This window comes from Xiphophorus hellerii, chromosome 10 (genome assembly GCF_003331165.1).
Source record: "Xiphophorus hellerii strain 12219 chromosome 10, Xiphophorus_hellerii-4.1, whole genome shotgun sequence".
Lineage (NCBI taxonomy): Eukaryota > Metazoa > Chordata > Actinopteri > Cyprinodontiformes > Poeciliidae > Xiphophorus > Xiphophorus hellerii.
In genome coordinates this window covers 10,736,522-10,760,895 of record NC_045681.1, presented here as the reverse complement: position 1 = coordinate 10,760,895, position 24,374 = coordinate 10,736,522, and the positions used below count along the sequence as shown (strand labels likewise).

Here is a 24,374-nt window from a genome sequence, read left to right as displayed (position 1 = left end):
CATCTTGACAAGGACCAGGCCTACTGGGCTCTCAGCACCCTAGTTAGCAACCTTAGTTAGCACAGTGACTTTACTGTGTTGAGTTCAGGACACCACTACAGGAACAGAGTTAAAAGAATCTTGCTGCTGATGCTGAAGGATCAAGCAGCAATGCAAACTAGATAATTATTTGTTTACATGACAAATAACAGTCTCCATTTACTGTAAACCCTACTATTTATCACAATAACAAAATGAAAAACTCTCTAGACCAGGGGTCCCCAAACTACGGCCTGCGTCATTTGGTCTGGCAATGCCGGATCTGGCCCGCCTCCTCATACCAGAGAGCATTCAGTGTATTTTTTCATATATTGTATTTTCTGGTTTGTGGATTTCTCTTCAACCACCAGGGGGCTCTTGAGCAGATGTTAAACTAACTTTCCCTCAAATATATACTAGTCAGTCCCAGTCACCGTTTCACTCACGGTTTTTTCCATTTCCATTCTGGGTAAAAATCTATCTAAAAGCGACCGCGAATGTGTCGTAGTCAGCAACCCCCCCCCCCCCCCCCCCCCCCCGTCGACAGTTTCAAAGACAGAACAGCCCCCCCCCCCCCCCCCCCGCCGACAATAAGTTTCTAAGGTATCTTTCTCCAAAAACTAAGACCGGCCCCCGAGCAGAGAAAGGAACAGCTATGTGGCCCTCGCAGGAAAAAGTTTGGGGACCCCTGCTCTAGACTATTCTCTACTAATAGCACAATATTTAAAACCAAGTGTGGGATTTGTGAAACTTCAATGATGGGTGACTTTACAACTTGTATGATTTTGGATAACACTAGAATTGTTCTTTATTGAAGTTTCACAAATCAGATAAAGGTTTTACAAATCCCACACTTGGTTCTAAATATTCTGATATGAGTTGAGAATAATCTAGTCCAGATTTGAAGAGTCTAGGTGTTGTAGTTTTTTAGCTAGAGTAAATTAAAGATGCTGATTGCAGTGAAAAATTAGGTGGAATTGCCCTTTAGCCATTTCCCAAATTGGAAGCAGCAATTGGAAACCAACTTCAGCTTCATTCAAGCAAGAGGGGCTAACATACAGTTCTCTTAATGTTAATGATCAAATGCTCTCATAAATGATGGTGGCGTTGGCTGTAGGAGTTTGCTTTGCAATCGGTGGATCGCCAGATCGATGCCTGGTCTACTGCTGAGATTTCAGTTTGGTGTATTAAAGGCATTATTAAAAAAGAAACCAAAATATCACACCAGCATTCTGTTCTTTGTAAAAAATTATTTTGCAGTCTTGTTTACGCTTTTACATTGTAGATCTAAACATCAGCAAAATTTGTAATTTTGGCTGATTGCTACTGTTAAGTTTAGGGTAATTAACTGCTGGCAATATTACAATTTTTTAAGAACTTTACAATTACTTATATTTTTACACTATATTTCTGTATTTTCTACATTCGTGACTGTCACAATTATTTAGGATATATGTTTATTCAGTTATGATAATGCCATGTATTTTCTACGGCAGTATAATGCTGTGAATATTCTGGTCAGTAACTGCTGGCATTTTACAATTTTTTACCGTAAATTTACTGACTTTCTTTGCAGTTTCGACTTACGGTAGTTCCATGTAATTTCTACGGTAATGCAATGTTTTTGGATACGACGGTCAAAAACTGTTGGTTTTTTACAGTTTTTTACCGTAAATTTACTGACTTTTTTTACAGTGTAGGTTAATGAGTTTTACACGGGCCTGTGTTGTAATTGACTGCAGCTGCAGCCAGACCTGCTTTAAATACACTTTGAAACCATGACAACGCATGTATATTTATCTAGTTATCATATTATGTCATATTATAAACAATTTAATGACTTATTTTCGTCATAACTTGTTGCGTATGCTGAACTGACAACTCCACTGACGGTCGGACTTCTTAATGCGCATGCGCGGGCATGCGTACTGACTGCATGTGTGCTATCCTGACAGCGTATGGCTATCTGACAGAACAACGGCAATTTCACCATATTTTATATTTAATCATCTTTATTAAAACGGTGTTAGATCGTCATAAAGCTGCTAATGTAATAACACTTTATTAGCCACTGTATGACTTCCTGATGCATCTCTTAACCTGTCTGATTGCCATACACTTTATTAGCCACTGTATGACTTCCTGATGCATCTCTTAACCTGTCTGATTGCCATACACTTTATTAGCCACTGTATGACTTCCTGATGCATCTCTTAACCTGTCTGATTGCCATACACTTTATTAGCCACTGTATGACTTCCTGATGCATCTCTTAACCTGTCGGATTGCCATACACTTTGTTATTAGCCACTGTATGACTTCCTGATGCATCTCTTAACCTGTCTGATTGCCATACACTTCATTAGCCACTGTATGACTTCCTGATGCATCTCTTAACCTGTCTGATTGCCATACACTTTATTAGCCACTGTATGACTTCCTGATGCATCTCTTAACCTGTCGGATTGCCATACACTTTATTAGCCACTGTATGACTTCCTGATTAATACCAATGACATCAGTTGTATGATGTACTATATTTAATGTAGAACATTTTACTTCTGTATTTTTAATAATCCACACTGTCACTGGTGGGGTAAAACTGTTTAATTTAAGTTACACTTTTTACATTTGAACATGTCACCCATGTCTGTGGCACATTCTTTGTGTGCCCACCTTGAGCAGCAGTCACACTGTATCTGTGAAGTGGACAGAAAAAGAAAACAGTTATGAGTTAGCAAGTGTAATGTGTTTGAAGCGTTAAGTTGTACAGTTTAGTTGTTTACCATGTCAATGATGTTCTCTGAAGCATTACAGTGAAGCATATTGCATTCCACACAGTACTCTTCCACCTTGTCTGGGAACAAATAAAGGCATTTAGAGTGTACTTTACCAAAAATAGTCAAGTACTACCTCTTTATATTCTGTTGACAAGCCATCATGTTATACTAGTACATAACAGAAAATACTGCAATTTAGTATGTCATATATCTTTGGATTTTTTTAATGCTTTGGACTGTTCCGGTATAGCCTAAGGGAAAATTTGTTCCGTTTGGAATGAAAAATTCGGTGATATGCTCCTAAGCCATCTTGTGTTTTTGATTGTTAGAATATTAACAAAACAGATCAACAGGTTTCACACAGACTTCCACAGTTCCCTGAACAGTGGAACTGGTTCTTAATACCCAACATTAATAAAATTTCATGTGTTCTGACCAAAAACTTCTTAGAATCATAGCTGTCCAAAGCTATAAATCTCCGAACATTCAGCCAGTGGTAAATTTTTCGGCATACTTTCTTAAAGTTTGCCTCTGCCCTCTGTTGAGTGTCAATGGGTAGGAGCCTTCAGAAATAAAACTGAAGACTTCCCCCCATTTGCACTCCATGTTTGCTATAAATGACACAAGAAAACATGTAAATTGCATCAACAAGCATTTAAACAAGACAATTCATTAGACACTGCAAATTGTTCAAATATATAATAATACCCTGCTGCAGCTGCGTACACAACAAAACACACCTACTCCTGCTACTAAACACGCCAACTGGTGCTGCAATAATATGACATTTCTGTGAAATATCAGCTCTTAGGACAAGAAATACAAAATTAAAATAAATTTAAAAAAGTTTGTAGTGAAAGCTTCTTCATATCCATCCTTTTTTATTCCGATTTAATACAAAAAAACCTTGTAATCAACATATTTATGCATGTGCATCCAACAATGCAATTCTTGAAATACTGCAGAAAACACAACAGCGAGTTTAAATGCAATTGAGAGATCCCAATTTTTTATTGACAACACTGGTGGATGCCATGTCCTTCCTGGCAACGCCTGGTGAACACAGGGACTTCAAGTGACTCAAGAACATCTCCTGTCTTTTATTAATTGAGGCAAAAGTCACACTGACAGTGACTAATACATAACCCAGGTGGCTGTACTCGTGTATGTGATCTGTTAATCTGAAAAGCCTTCATGTTCCAAAAACAACCTCAATTTGCATAAACTAAATATGTGTAAATGTAAAGCACATATAAAAACAAAATTAACATGAACGCTTTTCATATACATTAATGAAGATAAGGATTTGTTTCAAAAGTGAAACACTGGTTTTGCCCCAGTTTCAGTGTGGGTAAAAATTGCGTTTTCATACGTCTGATTCATTTAATGTTGGTAACGGTGGATGCCAACATTAAGTTCATCTATGTAGATGTTAAAAAGGTGAGAGGACAGTATACTTCCCTGTCTTACTCCGGAACATGAAGGCTTTTCAGGTTAACATATCACATACACGACATGCTATCCAAGTTAGCAGACATGTTATCCAACCCAAAAATATCAAGGAACTGGGGGACGTGAATTTAAACAGGGCGTGTTTTGTAGTTTACTGCAGCTGCAGCAGCATTAAATTTAATTTATTTACTTACTTTTTATTGTGTCTCTTCTCGCGTATGAGCATTAAATTTAATTTATTTACTTACTTTTTATTGTGTCTCTTCTCGCGTATGACAAGCTGACGACTCCTCTCAATATCGCGGACCTCCTGCAGAATGCGCATGCGTGCGCATGCGCTCTTACCATATGTATGCTATTCTGACATGTATGGCTATCTGATAGAACACCGCCGCCTCGCTCACGCGAGTCGTTGAAGTGACACGCGCTGACTGAGCCGGTGGGTGGAGCGCGTGCTGGATGATTTGGCGCAGTGCTCGAAAAGGTTTCTGGGAAACGTAGTCGTTAATGCTTCAAAAATGAAAAATGGCCAGGATTTTTTAAAAAACAAGTAAAACGGCATTTTATATAAGTTTATATGATTTATTGCATATCTTTTATTAAAGGAAATAAACTTGGGCATCAATAACTCTGAAATGCAGAATTATCTCTGTATTATATGGTCAAACGTTGAGACTATTTGGCTCCTTTTCATGTCCTGGAGTTAGAAAAACAACGGCATGTTGTTTGCCAAAGTGATGTTTTATTTATTTATTTTAAATTTCTAATAAAAAGCCATGTTTTAATCCTAATCTATTTTATGGTTGCTCACATATTCAATATTCATTCATTTCTGACAAACTGCAGCTGTTAGTACATCAGTGAGTAATATCCCTTTTGCCCTTTAATCACTTTTGTACCAGGCATTGCAGTTCTTCCCCAAATCTCCCAATTTTTTAGGCTTCATGTAAACCTAATTATATATGCTCAAGAATACAATCCAATGCTACCTCCCCCCCAACCCCCTGTCCCGCACCCAATTTCCCCTGGTTTATTTCAAAAACAAATGCCAAGTCTAGCATCTTTAAAGAGAACCGATGGGTGGCGACTTTCTGGGTTGTTTGTATGTTGTCTTAGGTGAGACTGAGACAGGCAGTCTTAGTAAAGTCGTAATTTTTCAGGAGATGCTACCACTAATGTAGTAAGCCAATATGGCTGCCTTGTATGCGTCAAAGAGGGGCTGTGAACACCTCCGACATTAATTATAACCCCAACCCCATTCTGTTCAGCTACTGTATTGCTCAGGTGACTTCATTTATGAATTAATTAAGAAATTTATTGTCATTACAACATCATCCAAAATACCAGTTACCTACCAAACTGTGGATTTACTTGTGTTTGATATAGTTTCTACAATTTTAATGGGAGAAGAGCACAGTAGGATTGCCATCCTTTTCCCGTATACGGGACGCGATTTGCTCCGTATTTCTGTATGTCCGACAGTAACGCCTATCACACACATATAAACATTTAGTGTAACAATAATTACGAAACTCAAACACAAGATTTGTTAAGGTCAGCTAAATTTTGGCGGGAGCTAGTAAGGACCCCAGAACGCTTTGGACCAATGATGATGTCACGGTTGCCTAGAGACGGACACTAAGCCCCTTTTGCACTGCACCGCTGGACCCGGGTCCATTTAATAATGGCGTATTAAGTTTTGTTGTGCTGCTTTTGACCAAAAAAGGTCTGCGCTAACTCCCGCTCTCCGGGTAAACTCAACCGACGCTCGCCACAGTTGTTCTTATCTTCCCAAACTTCAGCAGTTTTCTAGTTGTTCTGCTGAGATAGTGACATCAACTTGTGACATCACGCATAATGATGTCACAAAGAGCTAGTCACAAATTGAACTCTGCACACTTGAATTCTGCAGTCATAAGCATTGCAGAAGAGAGAGAGAGCAAGAAGAAGGATTGTGTCCCAACAAGAGATTGAAAAGGAAAGTTTTTCAAAATTAAAAGGAATTTCTCACAAACAGATAAAGGAAAACATGGGGCAGATTTTGGATTTATTCAGACAAAAAGGATCAAAAGTGAGTCAGCGCAATAAGGCTTCATCTTCTGATTCTGGGAATGAAGAAATACAGCAGATCTTGGCAAAAGAGACAGAGAAGCTAAATGGCATCTTGGAAGAAGTTAACATGATGTCCATTGAGAGACAGTCACTCATCAAAGCAAACGAGGAGCTGAAGAATAAAGTTATAGACACAGAAAAAGCGGCACTTGCAAAAGACAAGGAATTAAAAAAGCTGTTGGTTGTAAACAAAACTTTACAGGACGATAACACCGCATTGAAGCAGGAAAACACTGCACTGGGGCAACAAAACACCGTCTTGGAAGAGGAAAAAAGCATCCTGGAGCAGAAAAACACTGCCCTGGAGAAGGAAAAAAATACCCTACATCAGGAAAACATCATATTAAAACAGGTAAATACCATCTTGGAGGAGGAAAACACCTTCTTCAAGCAGAATAATACGGTCCTGGAAAAAGAAAAGACTGCCATGGAGCAGAAATACACCACTCAAATCAGTACCCTGGAGCAGAGAATTTCCACATTAGAACAGGAAAACACCTCTCAGAGGGAGAGAATTTCCACGTTAGACCAGGAAAACACCTCTCAGAGAGTGAGATTATCTCGTACATTGCGGGTAAGTACCTACCTGGAGCAAAGAACAAGGCGTTTGGAAGGGCAAAACTTTGGTTATGAGGTCGATAACAGAGACCTGCATCAGAACCTCAATTTAAGAAGAAGGCAACATGAGCAGGAAAAAACCTCCCTGATGCTAACTATCACTGCTCTGGAGGTGAAATGCACTGCCCTGGAGCAGAAAAACGCTGCCCTGGAGAATGAAAAGACCGCTTTGGAGGAAGAAAAGACCGCTCTGGAGGAAGAAAAGACTGCTTTGGAGGAAGAAAAGACCGCTCTGGAGGAAGAAAAAACCGCTCTGGAGGAAGAAAAGACTGCTCTGGAGGAAGAAAAGATCGCTCTGGAAGAGAAAAACACCGCTCTGGAGCAAAAAAATACCGCCCTGGAGCAGAGAATAAAGTACTTGCAGCATAAAAACAAGACCTTGGAGCTGATAAATGCCACCATGGAGCAAATGAAGAGCTCTCTGGAGAAGGAGAACACCACCTTGGAGCAGGAAAACAATAACCTGCAGCTTGAATTGGAACAGCTGAGGGACAGAATAGAACAGGTGCTTTCAGACCAGCCACAGAATCAGCCGACTTTATTCAGAAGAGTGATCAGAGGCATCTCCAATATGCTTCTGAAAATGTACCTAACAGGCACTCTCAGGTACTGGATTGAAAGATGGTACTTCTAAACAAAGAAGTGTCATGAGGGCTCCAAGCTTCATGTTTGATTATCGGTGGTCTCCATGCTGACTTCCAGGGCTTCGTAGCAAGTCATGTTGGTCTCCTGGCGGACCTCCAGGGCTTTGTATTGAGTCCTGTCGGTCGCCCGGCCTGCATCCAGGGCTTTGTAGCGAGTCCCGTTGGTCTCCGTGCTGGCCTCCATGGCTTTGTAGCGAGTCCTGTTGGTCTCCGGGCTGACCTTCAGGCCTTTGTAGCGAGTCTTGTTTGTATCCGTGCTGACCTCCAGGGCTTCATAGCAAGTCCCGTTGGTCTCCGGCCTGACCTACAGGGTTTCGTATTAAGTCCTGTCGGTCTCCCGGCCCGCCTCCAGGGCTTCGTAGCGAGCCCCGTTGGTCTCTGGGCTGACCTCCAGGGCTTCACAGCGAATCCCATTGGTCTCCGTGCTGACCTCCAGGGCTTCACAGCGAATCCCGTTGGTCTCCGTGCTGACCTCCAGGGCTTCAAAGCGAGTCCCGTTGGCCTCCGGGCTGACCTCCAGGGCTTCGTAGCGAGTCCTGTCGGTCTCCCGGCCTGCCTCCAGGGCTTCAAAGCGATTCCCAGTGGTCTCCGGCCTGACCTACAGGGCTTCGTATTAAGTCCTGTCGGTCTCCCGGCCTGCCTCCAGGGCTTTGTAGCAAGTCCCGTTGATCTCCGGGCTGACCTCCAGGGCTTTGTAGCGAGTCGTGTCAGTCTCCCAGCCTGCCCCAGGGCTTCGTAGCGAGTCCCGTTGGTCTCCGTGCTGGCCTCCATGGCTTTGTAGCGAGTCCTGTTGGTCTCCGGGCTGACCTTCAGGCCTTTGTAGCGAGTCTTGCTTGTATCCGGGCTGACTTCCAGGACTTCATAGCAAGTCCCGTTGGTCTCCTGGCAGATCTCCAGGGCTTCGTATTGAGTCCTGTCGGTCTCCCGGGCTGCCTCCAGGGCTTCGTAGCAAGTCCCGTTGGTCTCCAGGCTGACCTCCAGGGCTTTGTAGCGAGTCGTGTCAGTCTCCCGGCCAGCCCCAGGGCTTCGTAGCAAGTCCCGTTGGTCTCCGGGCCTACCTCCAGGGCTTAGTAGCGAGTACCGTTGGTCTCCGGGCCTACCTTCAGGCCTTTGTAGCGAGTCTTGTTGGTCTCTGGGCTGACTTCCAGGACTTCGTAGCAAGTCCCGTTGGTCTCCTCTCGGACCTCCAGGGCTTCGTATTGAGTCCTGTCGGTCTCCCGGGCTGCCTCCAGGGCTTCATAGCGAGTCCTGTTGGTCTCCGGGCTGACCTCCAGGGCTTTGTTGCGGGTCGTATTACCCTCCTGGTTCCTGCTCTGCCGCGGGCAGGTACATGCTCCGCTGCCCTTGTCACAGGTCCCATCAACCTCCTGGCGAGGCTCAGGAGGTTGGCTGGAAGGTCAACAGGACCTGCGACAAGGCTTAGGAGGTCAGCCAGGATTGGACACATCCCCAGCATCCCCAAGGTTTCCGTTCTGCCGCCAGCGTCCACCAAGGTTTCTACTCTGCTGCCGGCATCCTCCTAGGTTTCTGCTCTGTCGCCAGCGTCCACCAAGCCTGCTGTTCCGCCGCCGTCCTCCTCAGATTCTTTTGGTGTTCCTTAGTTGTTTCCATTTCATTTACCTTGTTTTCCACATTCTTCATTGGTGTTTCTAATTACGTTTATTTCTTGTTTCTAGTTATTTTCCTTTGTTCTAATTAGGTTCCTTTAGTCTACTTACTCCTTTGTGTTTGTATTTTGGTTATTTGGCTATAAGTCCAGTGAACTAGTTTTAAAACCAGGCATTAATCAATGCTTTACTACAATCTACCTGCAATGCATGTGGCTAGTGTCAGGGTTAGTGTCAGTCCTGACTGAATGAAAATCATTATAACCTATTTATGTCACATTAACAAAGAACAGCTGAAAAGTTGCCAGTTTTATCAACTGCAGTAGCAATTTCGCTCCAACTCCTCCTCCTTGTCATTTCTATATTCTTTGCATGTTGAATAAACATTAATGTTGTTTCCACGTATCATCTCCAATGTCCACTTGCCTATCAGCTATTTGGGATTCCCCTCCGTAATTTCCCCTCCTAAAGCCCGGAGGAGAATCCGCGCTTTCTGATTGGCTACCTGTCACATTCAACAGGCTGCGTTAAGCTCCCAGTCGGGGAAAACAGCTGAGTGAAGCTGACACCCCACCCACGTCAAAAAAGTCAGCAAATATTCTGAGTGGTTAGTGCTCCGTTAGTGCAGGTTTGTGCCGTTAAAATTTTCGTTTGTGCAGCTTTGGTTTCTGAGATATTAAAAATTATTTTTTAGGTCATCCAGAGTTCACCATCCCCCCATGTTGCTCCAAAACAAACCAAACTCGGCTACTTCGTTAGTGCTCCGTTAGTGCAGGTTTGTGCAGTTAAAACGGTCGTTTGTGCAGCTTTGGTTTTTGAGATATTAAAAGTTACAATTTTGGCCGATGACGTCACCACCCCCCCATGTTGCGCCAAAACAAACCAAACTGGGCTACTTCGTTAGTGCTTCGTTAGTGCAGGTTTGTGCCGTTAAAACGGTCGTTTGTGCAGCTTTGGTTTCTGAAATATTAAAAGTTATTTTTTATGTCATCAGAGTTCACCATCCCCCCATATTGCTCCAAACATCAAAATTTTTGCTTTACGTCGCCGCCACTATGTAGCCTGGGCCACAATGTTACCCAAAGATTATATTATACAAATGATAATTTCAGATAACGATATTATTATTTTTACTTTTTTCTAAATATACCAACTAAATCTGATTTTACTTTATTTGGTGCTTTCAGAGTTTAACATTCACGCGATGACATTCACCCAATTAGGGGACAATTAATTTCACCTGCTGCAGGCTGTACTTCCTGTTTTACTTCCTGTTCTCTTCCAGCACATTCCTGTCAGGTAAGTCTTGGTTTCAGTGTCGTTTTTATGTATTTGAGGTTGCTGTATTTTTGTAGAAAGGGGACTATTTGCAAGAATTCATGGCATAATCAATACAGTTATAGTAAGACAATATTTCTGGTAGTGATGGTGAGATGAAGCCTCATGAGGCATTGAACCACTTGAGCCAACTGGTTCGAGAAAGGGTTCATTTCTTGAGGCTTCATGTGCACACGAAACCACCTACTGGCCAGGTGTATAATCACAGCCAGCTGTATCTTAACACTTGTGATGCATTGAATTTTTGTCTATTATGGCTCTTGGGAATGACTTCACAAAAGATGTAGGACGAAATCATTTGTCTACATAAATTATGTATATAATAAAATATTGTTTGAATGTATTCTCTGTGTGTAATTATTCCCAAAATAGTAGTGTCATGTGATATGGCATGTTGTGTAATAAAGTTTTTCTGTGACTCTAGAAAAATGGCATGGGCTTAATCAGGCAGAGGACAATGAAAGTGCCTGTGGAACTAGGGAGGGGGTAGTGAATAGGCTAATGCTTGTGTAACTTGGATGATTTCATGCATTTTTATTAAGAAACAACAATTTCACCACAGTTTTTGGTTTCAAACGATTTCTCTTTTTTGACACTACATGGATGAGGTGTTATTATTGTACCCCAACTCCTTGGAGCACAATAAACACCTCACCTTTACAGAAAATAAGAAACAGTGAAAAATACAGTTCCTCATAAGCAAACCTAATGCATCTGCAAATGTTCAGTTCACCTTACCTTGTTAGGGCTTATCAAATCAAAATGTTCCCACATAGGAGAAATCCTCCTCTTTCTCGCTGGCTCCATCCTACTCCTATCCTGTCCTCGCGCTCCTAAATCTCCTATCTATCTATCTGTCCTAAACTCTCCAAACACCAAACTAACTGTCTCAAACTAAATAACCATTATCCAAACTCTGCTATCCAAACTATCAAAACTCTATCCACTCTCTCAACTGACCCAACTCGCCTACAACAACCCACATTTTGAGTGGAGCCTGTGGGGTTTCTAAAGCTGTCAAACCCCGCGCCAGAATCTGAGCCACTTCCCGAAGCAGTCACGTGGTACAGCCAGGCAGCGAGGCTTCGGACGTCATCGTTTTCGGCTCCTCCCCTAAATGAAGCAAGCCTCGATACGCGCTTTACGGAAACGCCCCCTCCATTACTCGACACACGCCTCGAAGCCTCGGCACATCACGTAACATCACTAATTTCTGGTAATTTATTTTTTTTTGGTGATGTATAAACTTGAATACCTTATGGTTTGCTTATGGTTTGCTATTGACACACCCAAATATCTGTATTGTGAGGCAAAGGGTTTCTATCCTACTTGAGAACTAAAGAACCATGAAAGTGACTGTTTTGAAAATCCAATATAATTTGACAGTAAAATAAGAAACTGTGTTGATTTGAACAATGAACTTTAACAATTCAAAAAATAACAACAACAACAAAAACAAACAGTGTCTTGATAATTGGAAATTAATTTCTCCTGTCTTGAATAGACAACTCCTTTCATGTGAACTCCTTTCAGAAACATGGCATGAAGCTATTTGCCTTTGGTCTGGTCTTCAAACTTTCTCCCCCAATTTTTTTCCCTCACAGATCTGCTGTGTATAGCACTGCATGTGGTAGTATTTTTTCTTTTCAGACAGTGTCTTCAAGACATTTGCCAGGTCATCATAAAGCTCCCACACAGATGGAGCTCTCCGGCAGTATGCAGTATAATGTCCCAGGCCATCTTTGGTCAAGCTTCCCCTGAAAGCAATGACTGCTCTCAATGTAAGTGTTTTTCCTTGGAGAACTATAATGGAGGGAAATTCACTCAAGGCGAATTCAGTTGGATTTGGAAGGTCACTGTCAATCCATGTTATTTCTCCAATGCTGTAGCTGTGAGTAACGGTTCCTGTGCAGAGAACATTTCCTGAGGTGCTGGCTCCTGTTTTGAATTCAGATGGACATTCTGATTCATTCTGCAGTGGTCGGAGGCAGGGAGACTGTGGAAGGAAGAGTCCTTTTTCTACTGAAGTGCCAAGCTGAGCCATGCCAGAATTCTTCAGAACAGAAATGTCAGGTAAAACAAATGGTACTTCCCTGGTCATTCCTTTGTTTAGGTGGCAGTATTGTGAAGAGCAGTGTTTTGATAGGTAAATGCTTGATACATTTCTCATTGTCTTCCCAATAACAGTGGCAATATTGCACTGGGCATCGATTTGGTTGGTGCCAGACTTCAACTGTGTTTTTGCAAACATTGAACTAAGCAGATCTGCCCTCTGCAAGTATGTCTTTGGGGTCACACCATCTGTAGTTATGGATTTCACCAGCTGCAAGAGTGTGTTATCACTGTCATTCATGACAACATTTTGAAATGCAGAGCTGTCACAGAAAGTACAGCATAAGCACTGACAAAGGGCATCAAAGGAACAGGTGTTTAACACAGAGAGAGACAATTTCCCAACTTTAACAGGCTGATGCATGTTTCCATTTTTTAATAATCCCACTTTCACTCTTTTGGCCCCAGATGATGAATCTGCATGGAGCCATTCAGTGCAGGAACTCGGGTATGAAGTCCTCTTCCTCTTTTTGGGTGGAAGAATTTGTCCTCTCCAATTTTCAACCACGTTTTCATCTGCTGTGGAAAACTTTCTGGTGGCATCAGATTCCATTAAATCGCTAGAATCCATTTCTCTGTTACCTTCAGCATTGTGGGTAATTATGGATGCAGGATTAACTTCTGCATCTTCTGCTGATGCAACTTGTTCCTCCTCTTTTTTTTTGCTTTTGCAGAGCAAATCCGCATATTTCCTTCGATGAAGGAAAGATGCCGAGAAATGAAGCTATCGACTCGCATGGGTAAGTTCTCATGTTTGAACAGGCCATGTTTTACATTTTTGAATTCAGCTTCAACATTGGCTGAGCTTGCTGTGAGGCTGGTGCTTTTGAAGAGTGGAACCATTATTCCTGTCCACAGTGGTAAGTAACTTGCAAGTCTTATAATGTGTGGCACAATCTCAGGGAGGAAATGGATGTTATCCCTATCCCCATTAGCTGCAGCGTGTGTCCTGCTCTCCTCACAAATGTTTGACACCCAGTCTCGTAGGTCAGTCTGGATGTCATCACATGGATCCACTTGATGCACTTCCTTTGTGTCTTCATCTGGAATGAGGATGGAATCTTCTGCAATCTGGGCTTTCAGGTATTTTTTGCACCTCTCTGATTCAAGAGGGGTTCCAGAACTATCATCACCTTCTGCCTCACTGAGAGCCACAACAGTGATGGCATGTATTAACTGCTTTGCATGGTCCAAGCTTTGTGCTTGAAGAAGCTTTGCTATTCCCCTGACAAAGAAGTCTTTGACACGGTGTGACTTGTTTTTCAGGCAGTCCCACTGGCAGACCATCTTTATGCAGTGGGCAACATCAACCCTGATGTAACAGGGAGGAAGTTTTGCAGACTGGTTCCCAAGTAGCACACGGAAGCATTCATCAATGTATGACTTCAGGTTAGAAAGAGGAGTGAAGGCCTTCACCAGAGCACCAAGAATAGCCAGGGAAAAGTCACTCACAGCTTCCCTTGGTACAGCTGCGCCTGCACGAAGCCATTCTGTCAGCCATGTCGCAATTGCATTAATGTCATGCCTTTCTGATAGCATTTGTACCACTGGGACTGAGCAGTTGTCTCCCCTCAGAACACGTTGATATAAGAAGATGTGGCCAGATGTACCATATGGCCGTGCCAGTTTTCTGACAACTGAACCAGTTGCATCAAAGCAAACTACTGAGGGACATTTTTTGGTCAGTGCCTTATAAACATGTATCTGAGTTTGACTCCAATAGTGACAGAAGAATTTATCCAGACCAATATCTCTTATACTGCCACTGTTAGGTGTGCTATACTTTAATAACTGCAAAGACAGAATGGGGTCTTTGTCGCCTAATTCCAAATCTTTTCTCTCCTGCTTGGCTTTTCGTAAGGTTGCCAGGTTTGGAAGGTGACTTGGCTCCGGATCTCCAATATCCATCAACTCTGATGCCTTTGCTGACCTCCATACAGCTGGTTCCATCCTACCCTCACACAACTCTTTTGAAACCTGTGCACGAAGGGTTCCTGACATGAATCTTTTGGACTGGCCAGTGTGCAGGGAGATGTCGGCACCTTGGATGGAGCACTGGAGCACCATTGGGCTGTTGACCGTTGGCTCTCTGTCACATGTCATTTTAACATGGCCTTGACACTCTTTACAGAAGCCTTTGATATCAATGTACTTACTAGTGACAGTTGGATAAACCTTTGCTCTTTGGAATACAAATGTACATGTGCTTTTCAACTTTTTCCAAACCAGATCATTAATTATGTGACTCCAAGTGCCAGGTTTTAAAATTGTGTATTCCCTTTTGCCAGATGATGAAAACTTGTCATTGTATTCAACTCTTTCTGGTATAAATTTAATCCATTCTTCAAATGGAACTTCAAGCTGAAAATCTGTAAATTGTCCAGTAGAAGTTGTGTCTGAGTCAAACTCTGTGTCCACGGGGCTTTCAGGATCACTTTCTTGATCATTTATTTCCAAGCTTGCCCATACGTTTTGTCTGTTTAGCTTTACAAATGTGTACAGGGCTTTTGCAGACATTTTATTTCCCAACTGCTGACTTAGCTCTGTCCAGACAGCGGCAGCTGGAGTGGCTATATTGCCGTTTTCTAGGATAGCCTCTTTTGACTTGCAGAGAACTGCGAAAAGAGACTCTCTGTCCACTGCTGGCTGTCGAGGCATCTAGTTAAAAAATAAAAAGGCTTTGATTAGCATTGCTCAAAATAATAATTCTGGTCTACATAATTTCAAAGAAGCCACAAAACATTGACATTCTAGCAGAGGCTGCACAATTACAATAGTCTTGAACTAAAAAAAGTTAAGTTAGCTTTCTCAGTGTGGAATAAAATAATTATTTACAGTGTGTTTACTTTTATTAGAAGTTTATTTAACCTCCTGAGACCCTGCATCCTCATATGAGGACATTACATTTTTGTAAACACAGATGTAAATAATAACATTGATTGAATGGTCTTATCGTCACACAGATAGACCCAATGTCCTCAGACGTGGACATTGGGTTTTGAGATAACCACTTATTGTAGAAAGCTAAAATTTCATTTTTAGGCTAATTGGGTCCTGACAAGGAGAAAATGTATATGCAAAAACAGACCCATTGTCCTCATATGAGGGCATTGGTTTTGACATAGTTCAAGAGCACATAGAAAGCTAAAATTTAATTTCAACTAAAATTAGGTCATACTAATCCCAAATAGTAAGGAGACATAAAAAATTCACATCAAACAAAAGCCCGGGTCTCAGGAGGTTAATATTAATCTTACAATGTTAGTTTATTATGTCTCACTCAGTCTTACAGAGTCATTGTTTCTCTTTTTAGCCTTCACAGTTTGCCTCAGTGGGTCAGAAGCTTAGCAACAGGCGATAAGTAAATAGTTTTCATACCTTGCGGAGTGACAAGACCAGACCGACGGCGGAGCGATTATTATTAGGCACAGAATATTCTGTCTGAAACCCATTTTTAACTGAAAGTTGCATTTTTCTCTCTGTGTGTATTAATCTGATTAGCTCCTTGGGAATGTTGGTGGTGACACTCTGTCTGCGGGAGAAGGACGGTATACAGTATATATAGAGAGGTGATTCCTTTGTCTAGTTAGATCTCTTCGGCGTTCTCCATCTGTGCAGATGTAAAATAAAGCTGTGTTTTGTTCTTTCTCTTTAACAAGGTTTGGACTTTGTTAATTTTTCTCACTCCACACCAGTTTCTCATTTTAACTATTTTTTTTTTCTCCGAAGAGTTTTTGCGGCGCTAGTGGCTCGTATTTTTTTCCACAGTCGGCAGACAGGAAGGAGGGTGAGGAGAGGGGGGAAGACATGCGGTAAAGGTCGTCGGGACCGGGAGTCGAACCCGCGACGTCCACGTCGAGGACTAAGGCCTCCAAACGTGGGGCGTGCTAACCCCCTGCGCCACCACAGCACGCCCCTCATTTCTACTATTTAATTAAGCAAATTTTTTTTTTTTTACAAGATAATTTTCAATAATGCATTGTTACTAGTCTTGTGAATTGGCAATTTAAGTACCTGTTAAATTTTTATTTCCCGTTGGAATAAATTATCTATGTTTCAACAGGTTTAAAAATTCTGGACTTCAAATATAAGTTGTGAATTTAAACAAATGGATATGTAAGCTATCCATGCATCCTCTCTGCTTTTATGGGGATGGATTGCATCGAGTCAACATTTTATATGAAACCTGAGCATTAATTTACTTACCTTGTTCAAAAATCAAAATCAGGATTGGAAAAATTCCAAAGATGACTCTTTCAAAACGATTTCTTTCAGACTGCTAGAATAATTTCAAGGAGAGGTTGAAATTACACTTGCTCTTCCGCAAAAACAACACTCGCTACAGTGTGGGTGGAGCCAATCACAGTTGATGTTGTGTGAGAACTTTGTCAAAGTTGGCAAAACATTTTACGTGCTTTTAAAAATCCTTGAAGCCCATGCATACACATTTAATGTCAGAAATTGGATGAAATGAAACTTGTTGCATTTAAAATATATTTACTAAATATTAAGTACATTACTTGGATGAACTTTGTTGAACCAATGACGCTGCCGTGCACTTCCGGGTTTACTCTGCAAAAACTTTATTTGCACAAGCAACTAGCATGTTAGCTATGGATTTTTTGTTGTTGTTGTCGTTGTTTACCCTTTTGCTGCATAATCAGCAGAAAGTAAGTCAACAATGTGAATGTAATTATTGAAACCACCTCCGAAACCAAAGCACAGTTGAACAGTCATACAAATACACACATTACATTACGGTCACGGCCGCATGTCCTGTATTGACAGGATTCAATTATTGTGGAGAGAGTTAAATTGGTGAGAAGACATTACTATCTAAAAACATTTCTTGAAATGAGACAAATTTCTTCTTGTTCTAAATCTTTATTGAAGTTCAAAACAAAAGAAGGTACACATTGTACAACAGCTGAAAATCTGCAGAATTTAACTTACACAATAACATACGAAATTAATAACTGCTTGCTTTGTGGTTATGTCCAGAGCAGGCCACAGTCATCAATTTAGGTGAAGTCAGTTGGCGTATGAAAGAAAATTATGTAATATCTCATAATGAGCAGTAGCCAAGTTTGTTTTGTTTTGGCGCAACATGGGGGGATGGTGACGTCACCGGCCAAAATTATAACTTTTAATATCTGGAAAACGAAAGCTGCACAAACGACCGTTTTAACGGCACAAACCTGCACAAACGGAACACTAACGAAGTAGCCGAGCTTGGTTTGTTTTGGAGCAACATGGGGGGTTGGTGAACTCGGATGACCAAAAAATAACTTTTAATATTTCAGAAACCAAAGCTGCACAAACGACCGTTTTAACGGCACAAACCTGCACTGACGGAGCACTAAAGAAGTAGCCGAGTTTGGTTTGTTTTGGAGCAACATGGGGGGAGAGAGACCCAGGGTCACTCACCTCAGCCTAAGCGGAGGGAGAGACCCAGGGTCACTCACTCAACCTAAGCGGAGGGAGAGACCCAGAGTCACGCACTCAACCTAAGCGGAGGGAGAGACTCAACCTAAGCGGAGGGAGAGACCCAGGGTCACTCACTCAACCTAAGTAGAGGGAGAGACCCAAAACGAAACCAAGGGCGAACAGGAGTCTCTCTCTCTCTCTCTCTCTCTCTCTCTCTCTTTGTGTAGCTAGCATTAGCTAAGCTAACAAGTGTCTCCTCAAAGTTGACTTAATTATAAATGAAAATTGATGTGGAGGAGAGGGGGTCAGCGGACCGGGGAGCATGTTTGAATCATCTCGCTGAAAGTTGCAGGGGAAAGCCAATTCCAGCTGACCATCTCACTTGCTTTTCTTTTTTTTTTTTTTGTTTTAACCGTCAGACTAGGTTACAATGGTTGCTGCGGCTCGAAAGGAACGGATTTTGGACTCTGAGAGAAGTCATGTTAGCCTAATTAGCATTCAAACTCGCTTTTGTGAAAGTGCCCGGTAGCATTTTTGAGGAAAATGAAGAGAAAAATGTCGAAATTAAGATTAAGTCCCAACGAAGAGGCTCGTATAACGCGCAAGCCTTGAACCCGGGCTAACTGGGCACCATGCACAGACCCAAACCACTGTGCCACCAGAGAACCCAACACAGGTTTCAAGCAAATGTCTACAAATACTATTCTGCTTGACATAAGATCCAAAAAGCATGCAATGACCTGGAGTTGAACCCAGGATGCATGTTTCCAGAGCACAGACTCTATCCATTGTGCCAACCAAGCCACTGGCAACTAACGCATTCAAACCTCTACAAATTCCACTAGATACGTTTGACTTACAAAAAAGTCTGAGACCAGGGAATAAGCTGGACTCGAACCCAGGATGCATGTCTCCAAAGCACAGACTCTATCCATTGTGCCAACCGAGCCACTCGCAACTAATGCATTCCAACTTCTACAAATACCACTACATAGGTTTGACTTACAAAAAATCTTATACCACGTAATAAGCTGGACTCGAACCCAGGATGCATGTGTCCAGAGAACAGACTCTATCCATTGTGCCAACCAAGCCACTGGCAACTAATGCATTCCAACTTCTACAAATACCACTACATAGGTTTGACTTACAAAAAATCTGATACCAGGTAATTAGCTGGACTCGAACCCAGGATGCATGTTTCCAGAGAACAGACTCTATCCATTGTGCCAACCAAGCCACTGGCAACTAATGCATTCCAACTTCTACAAATACCACTACATAGGTTTGACTTACAAAAAAGTCTGATACCAGGTAATAAGCTGGACTCGAACCCAGGATGCATGTTTCCAGAGAACAGACTCTATCCATTGTGCCAACCAAGCCACTGGCAACTAATGCATTGAAAAATCTACAAATGCCACTAGATAGGTTTGACTTACAAAAAAGTATGATACCACGTAATAAGCTGGACTCGAACCCAGGATTCATGTGTCCAAAGCACAGACACTATCCATTGTGCCAACCAAGCAACTGAAAACTGATCGATTCGAACCTGTACAAGTACCACTAAGCGGATTTTGCTTACAAAATTATGATAACAGGTAACGAGCTGGACTCGAACACAGGATGCATGTGTCAACCAAAGTGGAGGGAGAGACCCAGGGTCCCCTCACTCAACCAAAGTGGAGGGAGAGACCCAGGGTCCCCTCACTCAACCTAAGTGGAGGGAGAGACCCAGGGTCCCCTCACTCAACCAAAGTGGAGGGAGAGACCCAGGGTCCCCTCACTCAACCTAAGTGGAGGGAGAGACCCAGGGTCCCCTCACTCAACCAAAGTGGAGGGAGAGACCCAGGGTCCCCTCACTCAACCTAAGTGGAGGGAGAGACCCAGGGTCCCCTCACTCAACCTAAGCAGAGGAGAGAGACCCAGGGTCACTCACTCGACCCCTAAGCCAGGGGTCGGCAACCAGTGTTGGGTAGTAACGGATTACATGTAACGACGTTACGTAATTTAATTACAAAAAATGAGTAACTGTAATTCGTTACAGTTACAATGAGAAAATATGTAATTCAGTTACAGTTACTTCCGAAAATATTAAGAATTACAAATTTAGTTACATTTAAAAAAAAATATGAACAAAAACCTTTGCGAAATATGTAATGATATTTTTATTGCTTTGCGCCCTATATCGCCGTTTCCCGCTACGGCTCCTTGTCTCTATCATATTTGCCAGCCGCAATGCCACTCTGATGTTCCGTCCTGTGCTGGCGGAGCCTCCTGGAGGAACAGCAAGCGAGCGGACGGTTCCATTTCAGCTCAAGCAGCGCATCAAAAATGACAGCCTTCCAGCACTGGAAATATAAGGAGCATTTCATTTACATATGTGAAAATGGCTCAAATTTAACCGTGCAGTGCAAGAAGTGTTTGCCGGCTATCAAGAACTTGTCCACGTCGAAGCAATCTATGTCAAACCTGAGGAAACATTTAGAGGTAAGTGCAACTCACTGATAGACAAAGCGTATTGTTTTACGAATATTTGACTGTTTGGTGTTGATGCATGACAAACGTTGGAATCTATTCTTTCCCATGAGACATTGTATGCAATGTGCTAGTGTTATGGTTTTCATGATGAACATAAAGTAAACTAGAAAATTCCTGAAGAAATGTAACTGGGGCCTGCCAAAGTGTGCCCGTCGGTTTGGACCCAGCGTTCTGATGCTAAAAATTAGCATAAATGCTAAGCTAAGTGGAATTTTATAACTTGCTTCGCAAGTCAGTCACTACTCTCCTTATGCATTGCTATGGGCAGGCCCCAATTAATGCTACTTTGAACATATAATTATTAATTATAGTATATTTTTCTTCTATCTTTTTTTCTCTCTCTCTTTTCAGAGGAAGCATCCAGGCGTTCTTCTGAAAGGCACGTTTAGTCCATCTGATACTCGGGAAGTATCCACAGTGTCCACAGTTGTTTTGCTTGTCTAACACAGTGATTGTGTGATTTTGGAAAACTATTGTTTTTCCCGTTTTGATTTTGAATGATATGTTGCAAACACTTCTATTTTTGTCAACATTCCATTGACTGTTAAATGTTCAATGACTAACTTGACTACCCATCGTCCATCTTAATTCTTGATGCACTGTATTGTGCCGTGTTTAATTTTACAAGCAAGGGTGTGCAAAGAAAAAATCAAGAAAAATAAAATGTGATGTAAAAGTCTTACTTTGCTTATTTATTACTAAACTAGAGCACTTCATTGTCATTGCACATGTATGAAGTAATGAAATGCAGTTTGGCATCTAATCAAGTGCAACGTGTGCAGATTGTACAGCATGCAGTATTTAGAGATAAAATGCAGTTATTCACAGCTAGGGTAAGGAAAGATGGTTGATAGATATGTGCAGCAGAATAAATAAATTACCCCTAGGGAAATGCATGTATGTGCAGAGCCACTGTAGATAGGGCTATACAGGTGCGAATTGAAGAGGAACACTGTACAAATGTTGGGATGGTACAGTAAGGTATGGATAGGGCTATACAGGTGCGAATTGAAGAGGAACACTGTACAAATGTTGGGATGGTACAGTAAGGTATGGATAGAGGGGAAGGAAAGACTGGTCTTTGGGAAGAGTTCAATAAGGTGACCGCTGTAGGAAAGAAGTGGTTTCTGAACCTGCTTGTGTTAGTCTGCAAACTGCGTAAATGGTAGAGCCTGGGGGAGGAGCAGAAAAGAGTATGGCCCGATGAGAGGAGTCTGAGAAAATCTTTAATGCCTGGTGCTGGCATCTCTTCTTGTGGACCTCCTGTGATTGCCTGTCAGCAATTCCCTCTCAGCTTAGTGCTCTTTTAAGGTTCCCACTCAGTTCTCAAAAATTAAATGTTGAACATGGGTCAATACTCATTAAAACCTCAAAGTAATCAAAAGTAATTAGTTACATTACTTTTTAAAAGTAATCGAAAAAGTTACACTACAATTACATTTTAAACAAGGTAACTTGTAACTGTAACGGATTACATTTTTAAAGTAACTTACCCAACACTGCTCACACATATGTTCCACCAGTCTGAGATTTTGCACAGGATCTGGAGTGGTGTTAGGGTATCAGGCTGCCTTTACAGGACCATCTGTATCCTGTTGCACCGTCTCCCCAGCCTGCGTTATCAACAGTGTGGGCGGAGAGGCTGTGTGTGTTTGCGTGGCCATGAATGGTGGCAATGCACTCTCCCACTGAATCACCTTTTGTTTCACCAGGAACGCAGGCCTCATACACTTGACACAATGAGACTGTTCAGGGTTCCTGTTCAGGATGAGATACAGTGTGTGTATGGTGTGTGAGAAGCAAAAATTATAATCCTTTGGGCAACTAAAACTCAAGTCTTTGAACTGTTTACAGTAAGAGGAAACACAAAATAGCACCACCTCTACATGCTGAAAATCCTATTAAAGTGTGCTCCTAAGCCGCAGCTTTTCTTGAACATCTTGGCATCTTGGCAAACGTGTGGCACAGGAGAACTATTTGGCAATAGTGACCTCTAGTGGATTAACAGAATCATCACCAGGATAAGAAAAAAATTCACAATTATGGAAACCAAACTTCTTTCTAAATAGAACAAGAGGTCTAGATTAAATATGAAAATCACAAAGGAATATTGCCGTATCCATGTAATCACATTATAGCTAACAAATTTAAATATGTTCTTTCAAAACTTTAGATATTATACTAACTTGAAGTGCAGTTACATATAACTGAAATGGAATGAAAGGTCATCTAATAACATATTTCATTTAGTTCACATTCTCTACAAGTTGAAAACTAAAGTTTGCATGTAGCACATGCTGAAATAGTGGAAACTTAAATAGTTGACAAATGTTCAAAACAGTCTCTCAACAGAAGTTGGCAAATCAGAGGCTACGTCCATTGTAAACAGTTATATTTGGGATGATTGGGGCTCGGTGTCTAAAGCAGTTGCCTTGCAATTTGAGAGTAGTGTGCTTGATTCCTCCTGTGACATGTCGGTGGAGTTAAGTGTCCAGGGCAAGATACTTAACTCTGAGTTGCCTACCAATTAATGTATAAATGTGTGTGAATGGGTGAATGTGGCCAGAGTGCTAAAAGCTTTCAATTGTCAGTATGACTAGAAAAGCTCAATATAGATTAAGTTGACTTGCATCATTTGGAATTTGAATTTTTATGACAGATTTGCACAATATTTAAAGAACAAACCGCATGCAGAAAACATAATAACAAACAGGGTGAAAGTACATATGTGCATCACATAATGCACATTTGGTTGAAAATATGTTGCAAATAATGTGTAAGCAGAATAATGTTCTTACTATAATTACCCAGAATATGTAATATATATAAAACAAACATGTAAAACATGTATTTTCTCTGGAACAAATCTGTTATCAGTTTCTGCCACCAACATGCTGTTGATTATTTTCTTAACATTTTTAAAATGCAGCATCTTCATTAATGGAGTTTTGTTAATTTTCCCCCCCTACCTGTGTGTTTTTTCCAGTCCAGTAGGTAAATGCACCAAAGAACAAGAAGACCTCAGGGATTTATAAAATAACATTAGATGACAAACAGTATAATAAAGACTACAGAAGAAAGCCAACAGTTCAGGTGGTATGAATAATTTTGCAACCATACCACATTTTGAGGAAAAAAAAATGTAAAGCTGTACAAAGCTTGAACTGGTTTTCTCGTTTAACAATAATAAAGCTTGCTTGGCATTTAAAGCTATTATTTACACAAACTGCATTGCTCTAAAAAGGACAAAAAAGCTGCATTATTAGCACATAAACCCTTTAATGTGAGCCATTACTCCAGCATGGTGCACTCTCAGAGTTTAATGGAGTCTACAAAAGGAAGGTGGGTTGTTAACCTGCTCAACTGCCTGTGGGTCATTTACACGGTTAATGTTCTGTCAGTCTTACATGTGTCTTTGTGAGAATGTTGTGTAGAGCTTTGGGCATCATTCAAAGTGATTTTCTGAATCATAGAACTAATTTCTGTTCATTTTTTTCACAAATAATGCTGCAGGAAGAGTCAATCTGCCTGCTCACATAAGACGGACGCATTGTCACAATCCTTCGCTGTTAGGGTTTTCTTCTGTGTTGGTGTATCTGATCATTTCCTTGTGGTTTGTAGGTTTGTTCTAAACCTTTCTCTGTGTTCATTATTGTTGGAAGAGGTCATTCCTTTGTGTTTAGTTTCTCAGTTATTGTTGTGCTCTGTTCTTTGTGCATGTG

General features: G+C 41.5%; 1 protein-coding gene and 2 long non-coding RNA genes across 4 annotated transcripts; 2 read left to right on the top strand and 1 right to left on the bottom strand.

The window, feature by feature from the left end:
• Window positions 1–2,610: 2,610 nt before the first annotated feature.
• LOC116727636 (uncharacterized) lies at window positions 2,611–3,793 on the bottom strand. The gene is made up of 2 exons (XR_004340830.1): window positions 2,805–3,793; window positions 2,611–2,717 (listed from the first exon to the last, which is right to left on the bottom strand). It is a non-coding gene; the product is annotated as an uncharacterized LOC116727636 (long non-coding RNA).
• Window positions 3,794–6,185: 2,392 nt separating this feature from the next.
• On the top strand, window positions 6,186–7,924 carry LOC116727635 (girdin-like). The gene has a single exon (XM_032575167.1). The coding sequence runs from the start codon at window positions 6,280–6,282 to the stop codon at window positions 7,612–7,614; it is 1,335 nt and encodes a 444-aa protein (XP_032431058.1). The 5' UTR covers window positions 6,186–6,279; the 3' UTR covers window positions 7,615–7,924.
• A 12,156-nt stretch (window positions 7,925–20,080) lies between these two features.
• Window positions 20,081–22,075, top strand: LOC116726685 (uncharacterized). Of its 2 annotated transcripts, none has more exons than XR_004340642.1 (3): window positions 20,081–20,601; window positions 21,004–21,584; window positions 21,654–22,075. It is a non-coding gene; the product is annotated as an uncharacterized LOC116726685 (long non-coding RNA). The 2 variants fall into 2 exon arrangements; XR_004340643.1 differs by having other exon boundaries at window positions 21,004–21,633; window positions 21,703–22,075.
• Window positions 22,076–24,374: the final 2,299 nt, after the last annotated feature.

Coding starts and splice junctions, on each gene's coding strand:
- LOC116727635 (XM_032575167.1), top strand. CDS start 6,280: ATGGGGCAGATTTTGGATTTATTCAGACAAAAAGGATCAAAAGTGAGT.